At 50.0% G+C, this 20,984-nt stretch overlaps 1 protein-coding gene across 9 annotated transcripts in view; it reads left to right on the top strand.

The window, feature by feature from the left end:
* Nucleotides 1-20,984, top strand: part of LOC142815450 (uncharacterized) — a 78,389-nt gene that overhangs the window by 19,667 nt on the left and 37,738 nt on the right. For 4 of the 9 annotated variants that reach the window (XM_075894142.1, XM_075894144.1, XM_075894146.1 and 1 more), the window contains one exon: nucleotides 7,433-7,526. In XM_075894142.1, coding sequence (XP_075750257.1) covers nucleotides 7,433-7,526 — 94 coding nt within the window. Of the gene's footprint in view, nucleotides 1-7,432; nucleotides 7,527-18,184; nucleotides 18,368-20,984 lie in introns of those variants that run through there. The other 5 variants (XM_075894143.1, XM_075894145.1, XM_075894141.1 and 2 more) reach the window with 2 other exon arrangements.

The raw sequence follows: 20,984 nt of genomic DNA on the forward strand, positions 1-20,984 counted from the left end.
AACTACGACGTCTCTCGTAATCGTACGGTGGTTTGGGGGACGTTAAACCCCACATATCAATGAATCGAGATTAGTGCGTTCATTGGCGACTATTTTTTCGGGTTAGGCGTACTTTTTTTTTTTTAAATTCAAATATATATCATTTGGAGGAGCGTTCAAAGCGCTCAGTTTGACAAAAAGACATCGCAGTATGCGAGCGACGTATCGGCTTTCGTATTCATTCTCTGTTAATCGTTGAACGGCGTTGTTCCGTAACGTTTCTTTTTTTTTTTTTTTTCAATCGCGACATCGCGTGTAACCCGGTCTACATTTACGCAGTTCGGAAAGCCGGGCTTTCCTGGTTGATGTCGTGCTTCCTCGTAGATTAATTTCGCCCGCTTTTGAACGAAAGAAAGCGTACACGAAGCGCGAGGTTTTCGTCTGGCCAAAATAACGATTTCCTTTAGGGAAGCCCGTTTAATTGCTAGCATTTTTTTCCCCTCTTTTGTCTCGTTCCGTCTCCTTATGTCCGTACCGCGTTTGCAGCAGTATTTGCATATTAGTGATCGCCAACGCTTGGTCCGTAGCGGTGTTTGAAAGCCTTGGGAACTTTGTGGCCTTGAAGCGACTCTTTTTTTCTTTAGTTGTATAGTTGCTTGTTTGGCTTCAAAACTTGTTGCCGCCAAAGTTGGCGCCAGTACCAAGTCATAGGCCACGGTGTCTAGGCTAAACAGTCCCGTAATAGAAGCTTTTTGCGGTTATTCACATTGGTTATTTTTTTTAATATACAGCTAAACTTGTTATGAGATATCGCAACGTAGGCCGCGTGTGTGGTAGTTGTCCGCCGTCGCCGGTGGCCGTGACCACTATCGCGCGAAACAAAAGAAATGATAAATACGCCAAGGAAAGAACGGGATTCGAACCCGGGTCACCGGCGTGCCAGCGCAGTATTCTACCGCAGAGCCACGCCGGTGCTCGATTGATTGATTGATATGTGGGGTTTTACGTCCCAAAACCACTATATCATTATGAGAGACGCCGTAGTGGAGGGCTCCGGAAATTTAGACCACCTGGGGTTCTTTAATGTGCACCCAAATCTGAGCACACGGGCCTACAATATTTCCGCCTCCATCGGAAATGCAGCCGCCAAAGCCGGGATTCGAACCCACGCCCTGCGGGTCAGCACGCCGGTGCTCGAAACTTTGGTGCAAACTTGTCTTAGGCAGGCTTGATGTCGGGAAGGATAGTATAAGTAATGAAGCGTTTTAGAACAGCAAATGAACCACCGGGTGCCACACAATTCGAACCGCGTAACGAGTGGGTCTCCTAATGCTTCAACCTATTACAAAAGCTTGTTCTTGATCACGTATTAACTCTGGCGCATGCCCACTTCAGGCATAGTTTTTCATCGTCGTCAGCCACTGCATAAAAAAAAAATGTAAACAAAGGTCCTCGAAAGTGTGTAGTGGATACTACGCCTCTCCGAAGGATGGCGAAGGATAGCATAGTGAATGCCAGCCTACTGCACAAAAATTATGATTATTTAAGGTGTAGTGTGTACCATGAAAGTGCGCTTGTACCAGTTACCCAAAGAGTGTTAAAGAAAGGCTCTGAAAGGCCACTTTTTTTTTTCGAGCTTTCGCTGTGACTGTGCTGCGCGTTCAGCGCAGGCCTGGTGGTTTTTTTTTCTTTTTTACGCTTTTTTTTCTAGTCCAATGAAGATGTTTTTTTTTTTCCGAAGCGGTCATTTTAAAAGGGACTTGTGACCGCCAACGTCTTCTTTGTGACTGTTGTGTTTTATTGGGTAGACAGGTGTCTGAAGTGGGTTGAACCGCAAGCGTATGGAATTGAAGCCTTATTAAGGCGCTTGCTTGTCAATTCCGTGGGTGTGTGTGCGTGCGTGCCTGTTTAGGGTCATTGTTATGCATCAGATCCTACTGACTGACTACCTTCGGTCCGCTATTGCCTCAAGTGTTTCCTTTGGCGCACCTGGCAGCGCCACGCTTCGCACCGTCTCGTGCGTTTGATCAGTGCCAGCGGCGGCATTATTTCAACGTTGCACGGGTCTGCATAAACGTGCGATCACCCCGGGTAGTAAGATAATTAATCCGAAGTACCGCCCCTCACTACAGTCCCGTTGTATACAGCTGCGCTCCGAGAACGTGGAGCTTTGCTTGGCCACCCTGAGCGCCATCGCATTAGTTTACCTGCGAGGGCGCGCCTGTAATGCGATTATCGCCAAGCTCCCTTCGTTTGACAAGCGAAGTAAGCGTGTACAGCGATTCCACCCCATGTCGTCGATGTTGTTTTCCTGCTCCCCCAGAAATCCCTCAGTCTAACTGAATATGGACAGTGTGTGTGTGTGTGTGTGTGTGTGTGTGTGTGTGTGTGTGTGTGTGTGTGTGTGTGTGTGTGTGTGTGTGTGTGTGTGTGTGTGTGTGTGTGTAAGAGGGAGAGATGCGGTTCGCATCCGCAACTTGGGCCAAATGCTAAGCTCGTTCATTAAGCGGGATTCGCTCGCAGGATTTCAAGCTGGACGGTTGTGCCCTCGCGATCTCCGACTTCAGCGTAGCTCCCGCCGACTGGTTCGCCCTCCGCGGTCTCCTGACGCCGTGTAGCTCTCGCATTGTGGCACCCCGCCCTTGGACTGCTTCGACGGGATCCCCACTTTCCTATCTCCTTCTTTTTTCCTCTCGTTGGCTGTCTTCTTCTGCTTCTACTTTCCTTCTATTCTTTTATCCCTCCTTCCCCCCACCCCTATAAGGCACTGCGCCGTGTCGCCTGAAGGCAGACAGAAATTAGGTGCCTTTTTCCTCTTCATTCTAATCACTACCCCACCATTAAGCGGGCTGTCAAGCGCCCACTCTTTGCCTGTGAGTCTTTTCACGCTTCTCGCGGAACCTCGGGAGTTCTTCGCGCACTTGTTGCGTGCCTTATTTATCTTGGACAATTTGGTGGAGCTTTTGCCCACTTGGGCTCCCCCTAACGAATGAGTGACGTTCTGCGGTTAGGTATAAACACTGGTGCACCGTCCGAGAGACCCTTTCGTCGGAGAGAGGGAGCATCTCTTATCTGGGCTTTAAGCACGGGAGCACAGGCCGCCACGAAATGATGCGGAGCGCGGGAGCACGTAGCTGAATCGCCATCAGCGTTTTACTAGTGGCGACCAGTCGCCCCGCCGCGGTGGTTTAGTGGCTAAAATACTCGGCTGCATTTTCGATGTAGGCGAAATGCTGTAGGCCCGTGTGCTCAGATTTGGTTGCACGTTTTTAAAGAAACCCAGGTGGTCGAAATTTCCGGAGCCCTCCACTGCGGCGTCTTTCATAATCATATGGTGGTTTTGGGACGTCAAACCCCCACATATCATCATGGTGGCGAGCGGTTCGCCGTGACGGTGTAGCGGTTACGTGGTTCTGACGCGAATGTCGCTGGTTTATTCGCGACAGCCACGGTCTCATTTCGGCGGAGTGCAAATGCTGAGGCCTGTGCACGATGTCAGTGCTCGTCACAGAACACCAGGTGGTCGAAATTTCCGCAGCCCTCCTCTACGGTGTGGCTCATCACCGTATCCTAGTTTAGGGACGTGAAAGCCCAGGTTATTATTATGGCTAGTAGTATTATTGTCTAGTGGTAAACAGTCTGCTGTCGAGAGCATTGATTCTGCTGATTGCGTGGCCAGGGTTATGCTCTCGTCACAAAAAAGACGCGGCCGGCAATTTCGCCACGTGTTCCCCATTATTTTGGCACTGTCTCTTTTTTTTTTTTTTTTTTTTTTTTTGATGGGTGGCGCTTATTTGCAACAGCGCACGGTTGAGCCTTCGTCGAAAAGTTGCGTGTAGGTTCTTTGAGTCACATTTCGACACGCGCGGGCTGATACTTTTGAGGGGGGGGGGGGGGGGCAAGCTTCGTGCACAACTCGCGTGGCGTTGCACGCCACGTATATGGAACGGGAGGCTTGTTTGTAGACCGGCCTTGCTATTCGGGTGGGTAGGTTGCGGGTTTGTAGCTTCTGACGAAAACTAGCTTTCGCGTGGCAGTAGGCCATTCATTATGCTAGAGCACTTGCTGCATCTTGCTGATCAAACAACGCCGCTGATTGGTGTTCGCGGTCGCGTCGCGGTGTAATGTTTTGTGGAAGCGCTATCTGCTTTCGTGAGGAAGAGTAGTTGGAGCTATATGCGGATAAAGGGTCTTCGTCTTGCGGTAGAGTGACTTGGTGAAAAGAAAAAAAAAAAGAGGGCTCTGTTATTATTTTAGCAGCTCTTCTATTTCTACCGCGATCCAATCATTATTACTACGCGAACACGTCACGCGTCGCGTGTCACTCGCGCGACCAAGCAGTGTAATGCGCTTCCGATTAGTTACCCGTACGGGGCGTCGACCCGTGGAGGGGGGCTGGCGCGTCAGATGCTGCTGTGGGCGTAATATCGCGCAAGCCTCCTCGCGGCTCGGCGTCCAAAGCTGCCGGCGAGGAATGGACCTCCTAATTCGGAGGGAGGCTCAAGTCTGCCGTCTCTCTTGTCGTCATGGTTACTCGGTGATCGCGCCCGCGAAAAGAGTCTAGCCGTATAGTTTCCGGCGTTGCTGAGCCCTTCGGGCGCATCGCCTCGATCATTACGAGGTGTTGCTGTGGCGCGGGAAATGCGCTACGTGTGGTTTGGTTTGCTTCGCTTGAAGCGCGTTATTAGTTTTCTGTTCCGAGGATTTTAAGACGTTCGAGAATGGGGGGAATAAACTCTATACACGTTCGTCGCAGGCGCGTCTATTTTTTTCGGTCTGTCTCTCGAGCTCGATAGATGTCCAATAGCATTCTTTTTCTTCGCCGTTTGTGTTATCTGCTTCGTAACTGAATTGTGTTTAACCTGGCTTCGAAAAGTCGTCAGTGATAATGCCGATCACGGTTGTATCGACTCGACAGCAGCAGCGCTTAATTAAGGACCAGGTCACGCGAAGAACGAGAGAAGAGGGAGGGCAGGATGTGGCATGGTTTACTAGAATGAGCACTCGTTGGAGCACACAGCTGGGATAGTTATTTTGGTTGCGTTTGCATCTTTGTCCGCCGTCACTCGTTCGGGTAGCATGTTAGTTTCAATCTGTCGCCGTCTACATGTTAACGCTACTGCTAGAGTGCTGTAAATAACGGTTCACTCATGCAGGCCTCAAGCGTACTTATCTTAGAGCAAACAAACAAACAAACCGATTGTTCCAATTTCCTGCGTTCCCGGACTGACATTTAAGTTTAGAGCGGATGGGGACGGGGAGGGGGGGGGGGGGGTCAGGCAAGCGTTGAACTTTGACGTCTTGTGGAAAGGCGGCGCTCATGTTTCGCTCATTCGGCAAGTGGATAAAGTAAACAAAAGCAAGCTCGCACTCGAGGTGGACCCGCAGGACGGATCGAAGAGTCGCCGATTCGATCCACCTGGCCAGCGTGGCGTGTCTCATCGGCACCGAAAACACTGCCCACCTCGGCGGGTCTCGCACCGTTGGCGGAACGGATGAGCCACGCGGTCCGTCGTGTGAATCCGCCTCAAACGACCTTCGTTCTCGTACCGCAGCGCTTCCTCGGTTACGCTGCTCTCGGTGGGTGACCCATATTCCAAGGTCGGAGCTGTCAACGCTCAGCGGCGACTCGATGTGATGCGCCGATTCGAGAAAGTTGATATACGAGCTCGAAATGCTTCGACACACAAGGCTGTTGGCCTTGGGGGGGGGGGGGGGGGGGGGGGGGAATGTGCGCCTCTTTTATGAGTGCGGCGAGTTGGGCGGCTTCGTAAAGATGCAAGATATTGAAGTCATGCGCCTGTTTTAACGTGCTGCCCCGCCGCGGTGGTCTAGTGGCTAAGGTACTCGGCTGCTGACCCGCATGTCGCGGGTTCAAATCCCGGCTGCGGCGGCTGCATTTCCGATAGAGGCGGAAATGTTGTAGGCCCGTGTGATCAGATTTGTGTGCACGTTAAAGAACCCCAGGTGGTCGAAATTTTCGGAGCCCTCCACTACGGCGTCTCTCATAATCATTTGGTGGTTTTGGGGCGTTAAACCCCACATATCAATCAAATCAATGTTTTAACGTGCCTTTTTTTTTATTTTCTCGTGGTGTAATCTACTGGCGTAGAGCTGTAAGAATCTCCTACACTGTACGTGTGGGGGGCATTCACAACAAACAGACAATGATGCCAAGAGAAAAGCATAGGGGATGATATTAGAAGTAGTTGCGAAGAAAGAAAAGGGGACGAAAACATAACTTGCCGCGGGGAGGAAACGAACCTGCGACCTTGGAATAACGCGTCCGGGGGCCCAACCACCGAGCTACGGTGGCAGTCGACCCTCCGTCCACTTTTATAGGGTATATATGTGCAATTAAATGCGGGAGCGTCAGACAGCGCCGTATGTTGCCATTGTGGTGTGTGTGGAACATTCTTGTTTCTGCCGGTTGGCGTCACGTAGCTCGTGATCTTATTACGAGCTGGCAGCTGACCAATAATCCCGCGCATTCTACCTGAAGGCGCCAAATCAGCACCAACGAAACCAGAGTGTTTTTTTTTTTTTGTTTTTTACTTCCTCTCAGCGAAGTGACGTGTGAGGAGGCAGTGTAGATGACACACTGCCCAGTGACCTTTAGTTGGAATGCGCGTATACACTTGCCGGGTGGGAGAGGGATTTCTCTGGGGGAGATACTTGCAAATAGAAGATTTTAAGTTGAAAAAAAGAAGCTGTCGTATATAAGGCTTCCTGGCGTGGCGAATTCGTTTTCCTAGATATGAAGCGTCGTGATAAGGTCAGTGTCGACGTGGTTTGTCATCGATGGCAGACTTCTTGTCACCGCAATCGTATCGTTGTAGTTAAAAGAGCGCGTGCTGGCGGAAATTCGTGCGTTTTCCAACTACGCAGCGATGCATGCCACTCTCTCTATTGTCGCTCATCAATAAACGTGAGAGTTTTGATTTCCTGTCGTGGTACCGTAACGGGTGCTGGGAGCATTATGGCGGGTTATTGTCGTTGTTTGCTCTTTAAGGTGCTGATGCTCGACCAGAGAGGGCGCGAAAAGCGAGGGGCTGAGCAACAGTTGCTTTTCGAAGACCGAAAAAAAAAGTGCGCCACGGCTGAAGAAGCTGGAACAGTTATAGAAATCACCCCCCTTCCCTTCCCCGTTAAAAAAAAAAGCAATGCACCATGGGTGAATCTTAGTAGTGCTGTTGTGAAGATTAGATAGGCGCATATTGACAGCAGTTGAAGCGTCACCCACAAGTGACCATTCGCCATTTTGTGTGGAGCGCTGTTCGTGTAGCTGTCGTTGCAGTTTTCGCCCTGTTTGCAGCCATGCTCTCCGCCATTCGTTGTGCTTGACTGTTCCGGTTTTTTTTTTTCTTTCTCTCTTCTCCTCCTTCCTTCCCGACGACACCTCGCGCGGTGTCCGTGCCCCGTCAACCACCGTCGCCTCCGGATGTACGACCAGCAGACGAAACCAGCGACCACCACGCAAAGCCTGAACCCGAACGCCGACATATTCTACAGCAAGAATGCGCTGGCCAAGTCCGAAGACGACGACGGTGAGTTCTGTGGCCTTTTTTTTTTTCTACAACGTGTGACCTTCGCTGTAGCTTTGCGTCACGTCGGTTGGCGCTGACGCCCACGTGCTCCGGAGCCGATGAACGTGTGCAGCGCCGTTTGTGTTCTCGTGGATTTCCTGTCCACGTTTGGGTTGATCGCGTGTAAACGGTACTCTCGCTTATGTTTGCACTGCCCGTATATACAGAGCGACGGCGCGTCGCTTTGCTGCGAAGCACGGTGTCACCAGTTGGTGAAATTCAAAAAGGACGTGAACTCTAGGGGGTGGTGAATCATTAATCGGGGAGTCTCGTAGTGTATAAGGTCGTTTATCACATCGTGGTTTTCGTACCTCAAACGCGATTTTTTTTTTACTCCTGTCGATTCGGAACGTGCATTAAAGCGTATCAAAGGGAATACTTACAACAACGACGGGATGACCGAGACAGTCGTCTGTGAATGAGGGAGTAGTAAAAGGACAGGGACAGGTGACAGAGGCGTGCGTACTTTTTTTTTTTTTTTGCATAAGCACGTGCAAGCGCATCATTTTTCGTAGTTACCTTGTGCCTTAATCTCCTCGAGAGAGAGACTTTGTCAGCTGACCTCGCACAATCGCGCTGTTGGGTCGCGCACAGCAGGCGAGGCCGCACTTGACACGAGTATGGCGCGTAGGGTTCTATGAGCAGCACCTATGTATGTACTCGGATAGATTGACATTTGTTGAATGGAACGAAATATGCCTAGTCGCACGTTGGCAAACCCGCGCGCGTATGTGTGCCCCCTCCCCCGTTTCGCCACCTTGCAACAGCTTTCCTAAAGCTGACTGCAGAGTCGTGAAGGCTTGAACAAGCGGTGCTACTCGGGCGCTCACTTTGGGAAGGCCCGCGCTGCGGTAGCCGCCCTGGCGACGGCGGCACGTGACCGAATCTTGCCGGGGCGCATTTCCATGGGCACCGAAACGGGCCGGGCTCTTGGCGGAGGCCGTTTGTCGGTCTGGGTGCAAAGCTTGTTTCGCTTGGTTGGCTCCTGCCGCCAATCTTTTCCCATTGAAGGCCGCCACAGGCGCGCGGGCGGCTTGGTCTGAGAAAGGGGGCGCTCTTTTCTGTACCCCTTTCTTTCGCGTATCTCTCGCGATCCCTCTCCAGCTGCTCGTCCCCTGCGTTGTTGTGCGCTCGTTTTTTCGGCCTCCGTCTCGATTTAAGCCGACTGTTGTAGCCTGTTCATATCGCGGGCAGTATCGCTTTTGGGCATCAGTGTTTAGCTGCGCGATGACTTTCTCCGCGTGATTGCCGCTGCCTCGCGAAGCTCGCTGCGCTCGACCGCAAAGTTGGAAAGGACACACAGCACCGGTGTTGTGCGTGTTGAAGGGCTGCGTGCGGTGTAGAAGGCGCGATCAACAAGAAAAAAAAAACACATGCTGTGTGTGGATATGCTGTGCTGGCTACGCCGGAAGGATGGACTGCCCTGTGCCATAGCTTTTTGCACCTAAAACGGGAGGGGGCGTTGAATAAACTCTAGCTTCCTGCTACACGCAGGTCAAAGAGTTACGAAATAATCTAGATAAGACACTGACGCCTCTATCCACTCTTTCATTTTAACAAGCGCTGTTTAAGACTGCTACCGTTGCGAGCTCTCGGTTCTCGCAGTGCTTTTTAACCCCCAGAAAGAACGAATCTTCTGTCTAGAAGTTCAATTATTATTATTAGGACATCTCGGTCAAAAGGTGGTTTCGCCTTGGTGGTTTAGGGGTTATGCTCCTTCACCTGCGGGATCGAATTTCCCGGCCCTGACCCCCACATTTCGGATAGAGGCGAATTGCTAGACGCCCATATGCTAAATTTAGGTGCTTGTCAAACAGCACGAAATGGTCCGAATTCCCGGAGCCCTCCGCAACGTTGTCCCTCATATCATGGTTTGGAAGCGTAAAATTTCAACAACTAATAATTTCTTGCATTTAACTGCCCCCCCCCCCCCCTCTCATTTCAGTGCCTTGAAATTTTTTCCAGAAAATGCTTTACAAAAAAATGCCGCCATATCCACGAAGTGAATGATGATGAGTGGGCGAAGCTCCGGAGGTAAACCATGAATCCTCCGTACATTTTGCCCACTCGATTTTATTGCAACGCTCCCCCTAGCGTACGTCGCCGCACTATATCGAACGATGACACGCGCCATATGTGGCATCATTCCTATTTTATAACACCTAGCATCTTTCATAATCAACTACACGTACCGCCGTCTAGTTTATAACATCTTGCATCTTTTGGACGGATGGACGGGCGGATGGACGGACGGATGGATGTATGGATGGATGGATGGATATGGCTGTACCCTTTAGATCGGGCGGTGGCTAGCGTAATACTTAGAACTGAACGAGAGGTGGCTACATACAGGGGACGCACAGCCCACGCCTTAAGGAGCTTCGCTCCGAAAAAGTGACGGGAAATGTATAACAACCTGAAAAAACGGTCTCATGGCCGATGAGCGACTGTGGCACAAGGCTCTAAAGCGTTCTTCATTGGAGGAGGCTGTTTCTTCCGATTCACCACCACCACAATCCGTATTGCCATGCGTATGCGTGGCTTAGAGTTTAATTCTATTACAAGGTCGCTGACAGTGTCTCCTGGTTAGTGCGTATCATCGTCAGCTTAGATGGGGAAAACAGAAGCACACGCAAAAAAAAAAAATTCTCAACTTGTAGGGACCTTGAGCCCTGATTTCCCTTCGGAGGGAAGGGGGTCGCCCCACGCAACCGTACAGTTTAGTTTTGGAAGTAAAGAAAGCCTGCATCGCTTGTATTTCAAGCACGCTTGGACGTCCTCCGCCATGTCGTGCGACTAGTCATAATTGTTGTCCGAACGCTCAAAGTGCTTGCGCAGCTTCACGGGGCAAAACACTGCGCCATGCCGAGAGTTTGTGGCGGTGTTTTCGAGGTCGGCAAAGTGAATTCAAGAGTGTGCTGGATCGCTGCAGATGAAACGGAACATGATTGGCGGCGAGTAACGAGGGTGGCCGAGGTCACTCTGCTACGAATGGACGTGGCGGTACAGATGATAATCACCCAGGAGTCGTGCTTGAAAATGCTTTTGTCCCGCGGCGTCGTTTCTGCTTATGGTCCGTTTATTAGAGAGTTTTAGTACTGCGTACGCTGCGTACGTGGCGGCGTTGCGTACGTAAGGACGCCACGTTCTGCGTAGTGCGCATGCGCAGACCGCCACGCGCACGTATCGCGTTACGTACGCAGCCGCTACGTATACGCACGCATGAGATGCGTGCGTGCGTACGTATGAGCTGATCGTGCCGCTCTCGAACAAGTTCGCGACAGCGCGAGACTTCGTTTTGCAAAATGGCGGCATCGAAGGCAAGCACCGACCGGCTCTGTGGCTTGAAATATGGCCACAATCTGGCTGTAACACTTGGATTGGCTCACATTGGCTGTCAGCAACACGTGCTTCTATTTTGATCTACCAGATGGCGCAACACGCTTCTCGCTCGTTACGTACGCGGGTACTACGGGGTACTAAAAGCCGACTAGTAGCAAACGACGCCACGTAACGCAAGGCGCTTGCGTGATGCGTACCATTCCGCAGTACTAAAACTCTCTATTCACTTCGAGTGCTGGGCGTACGTGTAGCACGTTCGTGTAATACGCGAGTTTATCGCCAAATTGGGGGGAAAGCTTTGATATCGCATATCTACAGCCAGGGCCCGTTATCGACAACGGCCCACAATGATTTTCGCAACACGGACAGTGCAGTGGAGGGAGTCTTTACTGCTTGTCGTGTGCGTGTGCTGTTATTAAAAGCTCTCTTTTTGTTTGTCAGATGCGGGTGCGGTATGTCTGCTCTTCTCTCAATTCGACCTTTTTTTTTTTAATATGCTTTGTTTTCGCGAAACCCTCGGTGATTTTCGATACCGCAACGCCACCGGAGCTACGCAGCTGCTGTCGTTAACTGTTTCGCCCCGCATAGCGCGCTCTTTGACGGCGACACACTCCACTCATCTTACATAACAGCTATGGTAATGAGAAAAAAATAAAAAAAAAAACAACGCACCGTGATTGTACGTCGTACGCATCGCAGTAACGGTAGAAGCAAGGCAACTACAAGGCGTCATTCTTGAAACTCGACCATCCAAAAAGCTCAAAAATACCCAAAAGAGAAAACAGTTTCTCTCTCTCTCTCTGATTAGTAACTTACTCTTTCCCAGTGCTGTAAACCATGAAGTTTTTTTTTTTTTTTTTCTAAAATTAACTAGAAGGGGCCGCTGCGATCGTTCAGCGAGCAGGGAAATGATGTGTAGGCTTCGTACTACTTGCGGGCCGCACTTGTGGCATTCGTTTAATGCACTGTTTCGGTTTTGTTTCGAAGGAAAGAGCGAACCTTAAAAGATTCAGGTGGTGAGGCGTAACCGATGAGCTATTGCCTATTGTTGTTTTGTGACAGAACAGCTTTAAGCCACGCGAAGCCGAACGGAACGTAAATTACGAAGACGTGAGGCAAATCCATTCTCGTGCTTGGCTGAAGCGCCGTGCGTTGCAGCTTCCATAGACACTGGCGCCAGATTTCCCTCTAGTGTACTTATGGCAAACTCTTTGCTGTAAACGTCGCGTTTGCTGCGTGCAGACGGTTGGTGAGGGAGAAAGTGTGGGAAGTTTCCGCACTCGGCCGCCCTGACGTCATAGGCTTTAACGGCACCTACTAGGAGCCACGCATAGTTCCTTATTAGTAACACCAACAACAATAATAATATAATGATTGTCTTCTGGAATAGTCAACATGCCAAGTTTAAGAACATTTCGTGTGGCCAAAATACGAAAAAGAAAACTTGAAATCTGTGACGTCACCAACTGAGATTTTACCGGGGAACTTGAACTTGCAGGTGAAAAAATTTTAAGTTGGTTTTCTCGCCTATTAGCAAACCTTTGGTGGTAAAATAACGTGTTGTTTCGCTTTCGTGTCTCGGGAAAAATAAGGTATTGTTTCGCTTTCGTTCTCGGGAAAAACGTATACTCTGGACACGTGATGGGCAAGTGATAGTGCCGGTACTGCAGTGTCGTTCTGCCCGGTTTGCGGGGGTCGCCCCCTTCTGTGGTGGGCCGATACGCATTTGCATTGCATTCTATGCGATAAATGCGTCGTGTTTTTGGAGCATATACAGGATAGGCATAAGATTACATCGAATTGCACAACACACACACTTTATCGTTTATGTCCAGGCAAGACACCTGTGCCGCTTATCCAGGAACCTCGTACGACCATATCGGAACTCGCATGATTCATGTGTATGCCTTCGTTGTCGTGTGTGTCATGAGATGTTTGTAATATATATGGCTCACTATTTTTGTAATGGCGAATGCGATCGGGAAAAACCGGTCACTCGGGGCTCGCGCCTCCACATCTAACACTTCCCATGTTTAAATGCGCAAATATACCTCAAAAGTGGACCTGAGGATAACCGCCGCTGTAGCTCGGTCGGTAGAGGTTCGGATGCGTTATTCGAAGGTCGCAGGTTCGGTACATGCCATCCGCAAGTTATTTTTTACTTCTGTTCCTTCACGTTTACTCTACACTTACTCCTAACAACAGTCCTCGTCATCACTTTTTGTTCGTTCTCATTAACGGTGTCTAATGAGAAAAAAAAAGTATTTAATAAATTTCCATTTTGTTCCTAAAAAACACCCGGCATGAAAAGAAAAAAAAATACCGCGTTACTTAACACGTGGGCAAGGTAACAAAAGGGGACGGGCTTGGTTCCTTGTCGGTGGTAAAAGTAGTGCTGTATTTTTTTTTGTGTGTGTGATTAAGCTCGCATACAAGCACATGACGAAAAAGAAAAAAAAAACACCTTGCGGCTATGTGGTTTTCCGCACCTTCAGAGAATAAGTGTGCGCTGGGTATAATTTCGTCGCTTAAATCGTCGCCGTGTGATGGTCGTCGGAAAGAAGGCGCGCGAAATTACCCGCCAATCGCAATTTTTGACGGAAGTGCCTCGAGGAGAACGCGAAAGAGTCGAAGGCCGCGACCGGAACATCCCCCGTTTGTTTTCCCGCTGCTTGTCCAGATTTCTGGGCTTGCGGTCGTTCGTGCGGTCAACCGCGAAGCGCCTCCTCTGCCGCGGTACGGCGCCACGAGGCCGCCACCGCGTCGTCGTTTTGGGGGATCTCGGAGCTCTTTTTCCGCCTCGTTTTGTGTTTTTACCCCGCGCGAAGAAACTCGTCGCCGGTGGGTATATTTTTCGTTCCCCGCGTGCAGCGAGAGGATCGCCCTACGCGGCCACTGGATCGCTCCAGAGAAGTCCCTCGAATTGTCTTGGCATCGCTCTGTTGCTACTGGGACGCCGGCAACAAAAAAAAAAAAAACAATAAGCCCGGACAACGCCTCCTAGATTTCCCGTGCCTGCCGGATTATCGGCGGTCACTTGGGAAGTGGCGGTCGTCGGAACTACGGTGGTGGCGCCACTCAAGTAGGGCTGTCTTCAAATATGTTTTAACAGTTTTGGAGCTTATATGCAACAAAAATAACGTATACAAGTTTTAAAGGGGCGTAAACGTAATTATAATTGACCCTACGTAAGTGAGGCCGTCATTCAGCAAGCAACTTTTTGAATACAAGGCATCCTCTGAAATTAGTAGCATACGCCAAAATTGCCGATCTCAAAGGCCAAGTACAAAGACCCTTACTCCTGCGTAGGCAGCGCTGCCATAGATGACTGGCGTTTCGCGCTCATCCGGCAGGCACGGGAAATCTAGGAGGCGTTGGCTACGGACCCGGTATTTTAGAGGAGCGACGCGATTCATTGCTCAGAGCCCCCCGCCGTCCGTCGCCTCCGCCGTTGTTGTGTTCCGGATTCCACGCCTCCACCCGCCATTGCTGCTCGTAGCCGCCATTCATTTGTGACTCATTCGCGGAGGACGAGTCTCTTCAGGCGCATCTGGGAGTAGGTCTTGTGTGCCGAGAGAGAGAGAGGTGCGATTCGGCGCGCGCGTGTCTGTCGTGTACGGCGTGTTTTTCCTCCTCTTTTTAATGGGTGCTTAATAAATTTCGCAACGTAAGTGCCAAGTATCCTTTCTGACACGAGCACTCCCAATAAGTGGTTGTTGCACAGAAAAAAAAACATGAAAAAAAAGTGCCGCCACATCCACGAAGTGAATGATGATGAGTGGGCGAAGCCCCGGAGGTAAACCTGGTAAACCATGAATCCTCCGTACATTTTGCCCACTCGATTTTATTGCAACGCTCCCCCTAGCGTACGTCGCCGTACTATATCGAACGATGACACGCGCCATATGTGGCATCATTCCTATTTTATAACACCTCGCATCTTTCATAATCAACAACACGTACCGCCGTCTAGTTTGTAACATCTTGCATCTTTTGGATGGACGGACGGACGGATGGATGGATGGATGGACGGATATGGCTGTACCCTTTAGATCGGGCGGTGGCTAGCGTAATACTTAATGCCGTCAGCTACAAGTACCGCCATCTAGTGAACACTGCAAGAACTGAACGAGAGGTGGCTACATACAGGGGACGCACAGCCCACGCCTTAAGGAGCTTCGCTCCTAAAAAGGCGGCGCTATCTTTCGCAGCTCGTCATAATGCCAACTTTCGTCAACTCGTCATAACTAGATTCAGCGACACGCCTATAGAATTATGAAAGTAAAACACAGAAGAGAGATCAGAACGTACATGTCAAGCGTGCCTGAGCGCCTGTGTGGCTTCCGTTCTGAATGGAAAGGGAAATAAAATTAACGTGATTATTACGCTTTTAGAGCTCTCATACCAGGACCACAGCTGATGCAGTTTCTTTTTCGAAGCCGATAATGTCCGCCAGGTATCTCTGATATGGTGGCTCGATTCGGCCGCAGGGCGTCTCAGTGGGCTTAGGATGATACGGAACGGGGGTGACACGCGGTGAAATTTCCCTGCGTCGGGAGTGGTTACCTTTCTCAATTATGGCCGGAAGGGAGTAACCTGATGCGCGCTTTTAAACAATAGACCAGCTGCGCTTAGCTGGCACTGATGAAACGGCGAAGCTGTTCGTCTACAAATAAACCCTCGCTTCGCCAATTATTTTATCTGGTTGAATGAAGTGGCGTTCAAGCGGGTTGGACGGAGGAGTGGTGGGGGTAGTAGTGGGCGTAGCGGAGCGTGGCTGGAGGAGTGAGTACTCGTTTTCGATCTACGATATCCCCCGGACATCGAAGCCTCCACAAGGAGACCACTTCACTGGTAAATAAGGGAAGTTGGACCTCTTGACAGACAGAGGTGTCGAACACTACAGGAGGTGGTGCTTGGCGTGCAGCTGCCCTGTGTTGCCGTTCGATCATTTGCGGTTCAGTCGTGAGCCCGCTGTGCCACCTCCTCGCTACGCCACTTATACAGGCCGCTGTGTGAATTCTCTCGTGAGGGTTTTAAAGATGTGCGAAGTTTTTTCACTTGCCGCGTAATGTTAGGCTTACGACTTACCTGGTTCCTCCCCTGGTTCATTGGTTTAGCAGTGGTGAGAAAAGGGCTGCTCTGCATCAAAATTCAGGACCTCGGTTTCACTTCTCCGGCGACACTCGCGTATTTGCATTGTTTACACGCGGCAAATGCCTAGGTGTAACAACAGTCGTTTGCATTGTTCCTAGACCTCGATGCTTGCAGCTCCCTTTAGTACTCGAGAAGCACCCTGTCGCTAGTGCAGCACAGGCTTAGAACTCTGCTCGTCCTACGGCAGTTTCCAAGATCGCCGTGCATCGGATATAGATAGCAACGGCGTGTTTTTGCGTGCAAGTTCTGTTTGTCGCCTGGATTGCTGTATAGGAACGACGGGGAACATTCAATTTGACCCGATTGAGTAGAACGACCACTACGAAGCTCTGGCGTCATTCTGATTGGTCCCGAGATTGAAGGCCGCTTCAACTTAGTGGGGGCTGTTTGCCAACTTCTAGCTGCTCTTAGTGCGATCATTTGTTTTTCGAAAGCGACAATTTCGCTCTTTTGTATTTGCGTTATCTGAAGTTTTACATTCTATTGTGCATGGTCCAAGACTTCGTTCCAGTTCACCTTGGAGGATAGTTCGCTGTCCGACCCTTGCGTGAGGGGCAATAGTTTCCGTGCTGGCATAAGCGGACCCTTTCTCCCTCTGCTGGTGTGGTATTCTCTCATGCACTTCGTTGAAAGCACTCCCAACTTTCGTCTGCAAGAATCTAATTAGCCTCTTTTAGTGTGCGCCGAGAAAATGTCTAGATGTGGCATTTCACCCCCCCCCCCTTCCCGCCTTTTTTTTTTTTTTTGCCTCCGATGAACTTGAAATTCAATAATTCTCGCAAGGCTTTTGGTGGTTTTTGCCACGCTGCGCACTGTCTCCCAAATCTTATCGCTCGAGAACGCACTTAAGTGCAAGTTGTGCGGCTGCGGACCTCGACGACCCAAACGGTACAGCGGTGTTGGCCGACAGAGCTTGGTGGAGTAGCGATTTGTTAAATGCCGGTCACAAACTGGTTCCTATCGTCGATTTGTTATTTGCCTACCGTCTGAGGAGAGGAAAGAAAAACTTATCGGTAAGAGTGTGTCGACCTCCTTCCAGGAGGAGCTGACGTCAAGGCCGCCAAGATGCACTGGGCTCATGAAAACGTCGCCAGTCCTGCTTCGGCGCCGTTTATTTGAAGCTTGGACGAGTCCTGTTCCGGCATCTCTTTCTGTTGGCCGTCGCAGTACTATGCGTGACATAAGGGATCGTTGCGTTCTTCAAGCTCTTCGTGCCCGTAGATTGCCTATGCCGAAAGAAACGAGAGGGGGAAATGTCTCCCAACTCTCATTATCTGCTCTCTCAACCTGTCTGACTTGACGGGGCAGTTGATGTAATGCCATTTTTTAAAGCAGCCCGAATCGTTGGCCGCGAGCAGTGATAGTATGTGCCCGTTCGCATTTGCGACTGCTCGTGTCAGTTTGTCTTTGCCCATGTAGTTGTTGTTGTTCTCCTATTGTTAGTGGCGCATACCCACTGTGGGGGATTGGCCAAGAATCGAGTGGCTTTAAAATTTACTGTTCAGATTTAGAATGATGGAGGTATAACATAAAGATTACCGATAGCCTATAGGCAAGTGTGGTGCTTAATGTAATGCATACAAATATTTACATAAACAAATTTATTCTCAGAATAGAGGAATAATCTTATTTAATACGTATCTCCACGATTGAGAAATCCGAGAGCGCGAGGCGCGCTCTTTAGCGCGGTTTCTGTCGTTTCAAGCCCGCTATGTCAGATGGCGCCACTAGCCTCAGGAGGAGGCTGCGGCGATGCCGGTGTCTGGCTCTTTTTCTCGCTTGTTTTGTTTAGTTTTCTCGTCGAGCCGGAGCAGAATTTTTTGTTCGTTTCGGCGGCTTTCCTTCTCTCTGGGGCGTTTGGGGGCTATCGTCGATCCAACTCGGGAGCCGTGTGCCACGTCGGACGGCGGCCCGGACACCGGCGTCGCTTCCTTCCTAATCGGCGGACGCCGGCGGCGGCGGCCTAGCTAGGCTCGACCGCGGCGCGCTTGTTGGAGCCCCGCCGATTGTTCGGGCGATGCTGCTGCTGCCACGTTCAGGCTCACCGACACGCGCCCACGAAGGCGCAGCAAAGGTCGCGCTTCGGTCGCCGTCGTCGGTGCGCTTCACGGCCCGTGGTCGTCGTCTGTGTGCTGCTGCTCGGAGGAGGCCCCACCGCCGCGCGGCGACGATGTGCCGCCGGTGATCGGCGTGTGCTACTCCGTCGCCAGGATCGTCGGACGACGCTGTTGTTTCCGCGCCATCGCCAGCCGTCGACGTGGAGGCGCACGGCCGCACCACCGCGCCCCATCACCGCCGTGAAGGTGATTTTTTTTTTTTGCCACTGGCCAGCACTAGCCGGCTACTCGCTCGTTTTCCCCGTTTATTGGCGGCTCCCTTCTCCGTGGGGCGACTCTCGGGCCACGTCTGGTACGAGTAGGCTTCATGTGTGGGCGCCCGCCGTGGCAGGCTGCCGTGTCGACAGATTGTAGCTCCCCCGCGAGGATTTGTAGTGGATTTGCGATCATCGGCCAGGTTGCGTTTAATCTGCCCCGGCGGTCGTTTCTGTTTTCGCCTCGCGATAAGCCGCCGCTCGTCCTTGAGTATTCGCATTCCTTTTCCTCGTCGCCGCCGTCTGGCGTTCCTTTTTTTTTTCTTTTTTTCCTTTCGCCTCGCGGCTCTGGTGCCGTTCGGTGTCGTTGGCCTCTTTATAAGTGTGTTTTTTTGCGTGCAGCTCACCTCATTTCGCACATTGCGCGTTCGTATATCTGTTTCAGTCGGCGTTGTGGGGGGAGGGCGCACGAAGCCCGTGCGTATTACGTAACATGCTGCAACTCTGCTCGGGCCGACGCGAGCTGCACTGCCGGCTTTCCGGTTACGAAGGAAACGCCACACCGGCGCGTGAAATCGAAAACTCGCTATTCATCCTGTTAGGCCTGAAAATATAGGTGATTTGCAGAGCGGTTGACATGTGGCTGCTATGCGGACGTCCTGCCATAAGCGGTCGGGGTAGTGCACTGGCGCGCTCTATTAGCCTCCTTCGAATCTGAAACTAAACTAGCATGGTGACTGCGCACGTTTCAAATTGGTGCTCCAATTAACACGGCTATCTCAAGTATACCGCGCGTTTAACGCGTATTTCCTTGTTAAGTAGTAGTTCACCGAAAAGTCGTTTGTTGAGTTGCTATGGCGCTACGTACGAGACGCAGATTTTGAAACGCTCGCATTTGGGGGGTACCGGCTTCAGTGCGCGCTGATTGGCTTGTTGTGTGACAGTGGAGAGACGGGCAAGTCCTTGCTCTGGTAATTGGGCACGTGGTTGGTTATACGTCACGCGACACAGCGCTGTAGCAGAAACGGATCGTCACTGAATACGGCCTCCTTTGCTTGGCTTATCGCACGGTTGATGTTGCACACCCCTAGAGCACTCACGGGCGAAATTTTCAGGGCCCGGCGCGAAAACGCCCGGTGTTCTTAAATATGGCCCGTACCCGGCCCGGCCCCAAAAAGGTTCAGCCAGTCCTGCCTTGAGCATAAACGAGGCACTGTCCGATTTTCGGGAACTCTTTCAGCCCTGACACTGGTACTGGCTGTAATAGAATCACTTCAGCTACATTTTGTGCTAGACTATTTTGTGACGTTTATACCCTGAAATGTAGGTATTATGTTCATGGACACCAAAAAAAATAAAACATATAATGAATATGATATTTCGTTTCATTTATTTACTCTCAAGGCCGAAGCATTACAGAGAAATGAAATGAAATATGATATTCATTATTGGTATGATCTGAAGCAATCTCTGAAAATTATGAAAATGCTCATAGTCAGATGAAATCTGTAGCAATGGCTGATGTCGTGTTAAGGAAGGCTGCTCTGCAAAAGTGTATCATGCAGAGTAGTCTAATTTGACACTACACGAACTGTAACCAGCATACAGCTTGTATTAACATTGAAACAGCCTGTCATTTTGGTATGAACTTTTTTTTTTTTACTTCTGTAAAATCATCGAAACTTATACGATTTTATCGCTCAGCTAAACATCTGCAGCAAAGCCCGACTACTGTACACATATATAATTTTAGATGAAAATGTAGTTCTATCAATGGATTCAAGATACATTGCCCCTATGGGCTATTAGCAGAAAAAAAACAAAGGAAAAGATACTTTGACTTAGGAGAGTTTGTAAGCAATTGGATAGGCTTCAGTGTGATTTAGACGAAGGCCATAGGAGACACACAGGCACTGCAGCGCTCGTCTGTGTTCTGTGCGTCTCCTATGGCCTTCGTCTAAATCGCGCTGAAGCCTATCCAAAGGAAAAGATACACAGTGTGACTGGAATTCCGCTGTATTTTATTTCATTGTCAGCCACCGAGGAACTAGTCTCGAGTTGGGTATAATTTTGAAATTGCAAGCATTATGGTACAGGTGCTGTTCTTGCCTTTCTATACTCAACTATGTCGCTCTTGAGATTTGTGAAAGCTCCTGCAGTGGAGTCTCATTTTAATGCTATGAAAACAGATACGTGTAGTTCAATCGCACATGGAGCAAGATAAAAAAATATTGCACAATACCGACTTGAATCTGTAGTGAAAACAAGCTTAGCTTGTTTATGTTGAGTATGCTTTAGCAGGGTAGCATTCTATTAAAAATATTTACTTTCTTTGCTGTTATTTCAGTATTGTAGTTGTTTATAGCGATGTTTTATCAAAGTAAGTGAGGCAGATATCTAGGCTGTGGTTCTGGCATTGTTGTGATATTAGCTGTACTTTGTAATCTAAATTGGTGCTACTGCATTCAACTTTATTTTAATGCATGAACCCATGCTTGCATTGTAGAATACCATTACCCTTGGGCATAGTTTGCTGTTCTCGACTCTTTAGTTCCTTGCTTAGAATCCAAACTAAAACACTTAACAGTACCATTTCGGCCACAACATCC

This window comes from Rhipicephalus microplus, chromosome 1 (genome assembly GCF_043290135.1).
Source record: "Rhipicephalus microplus isolate Deutch F79 chromosome 1, USDA_Rmic, whole genome shotgun sequence".
NCBI lineage: Eukaryota > Metazoa > Arthropoda > Arachnida > Ixodida > Ixodidae > Rhipicephalus > Rhipicephalus microplus.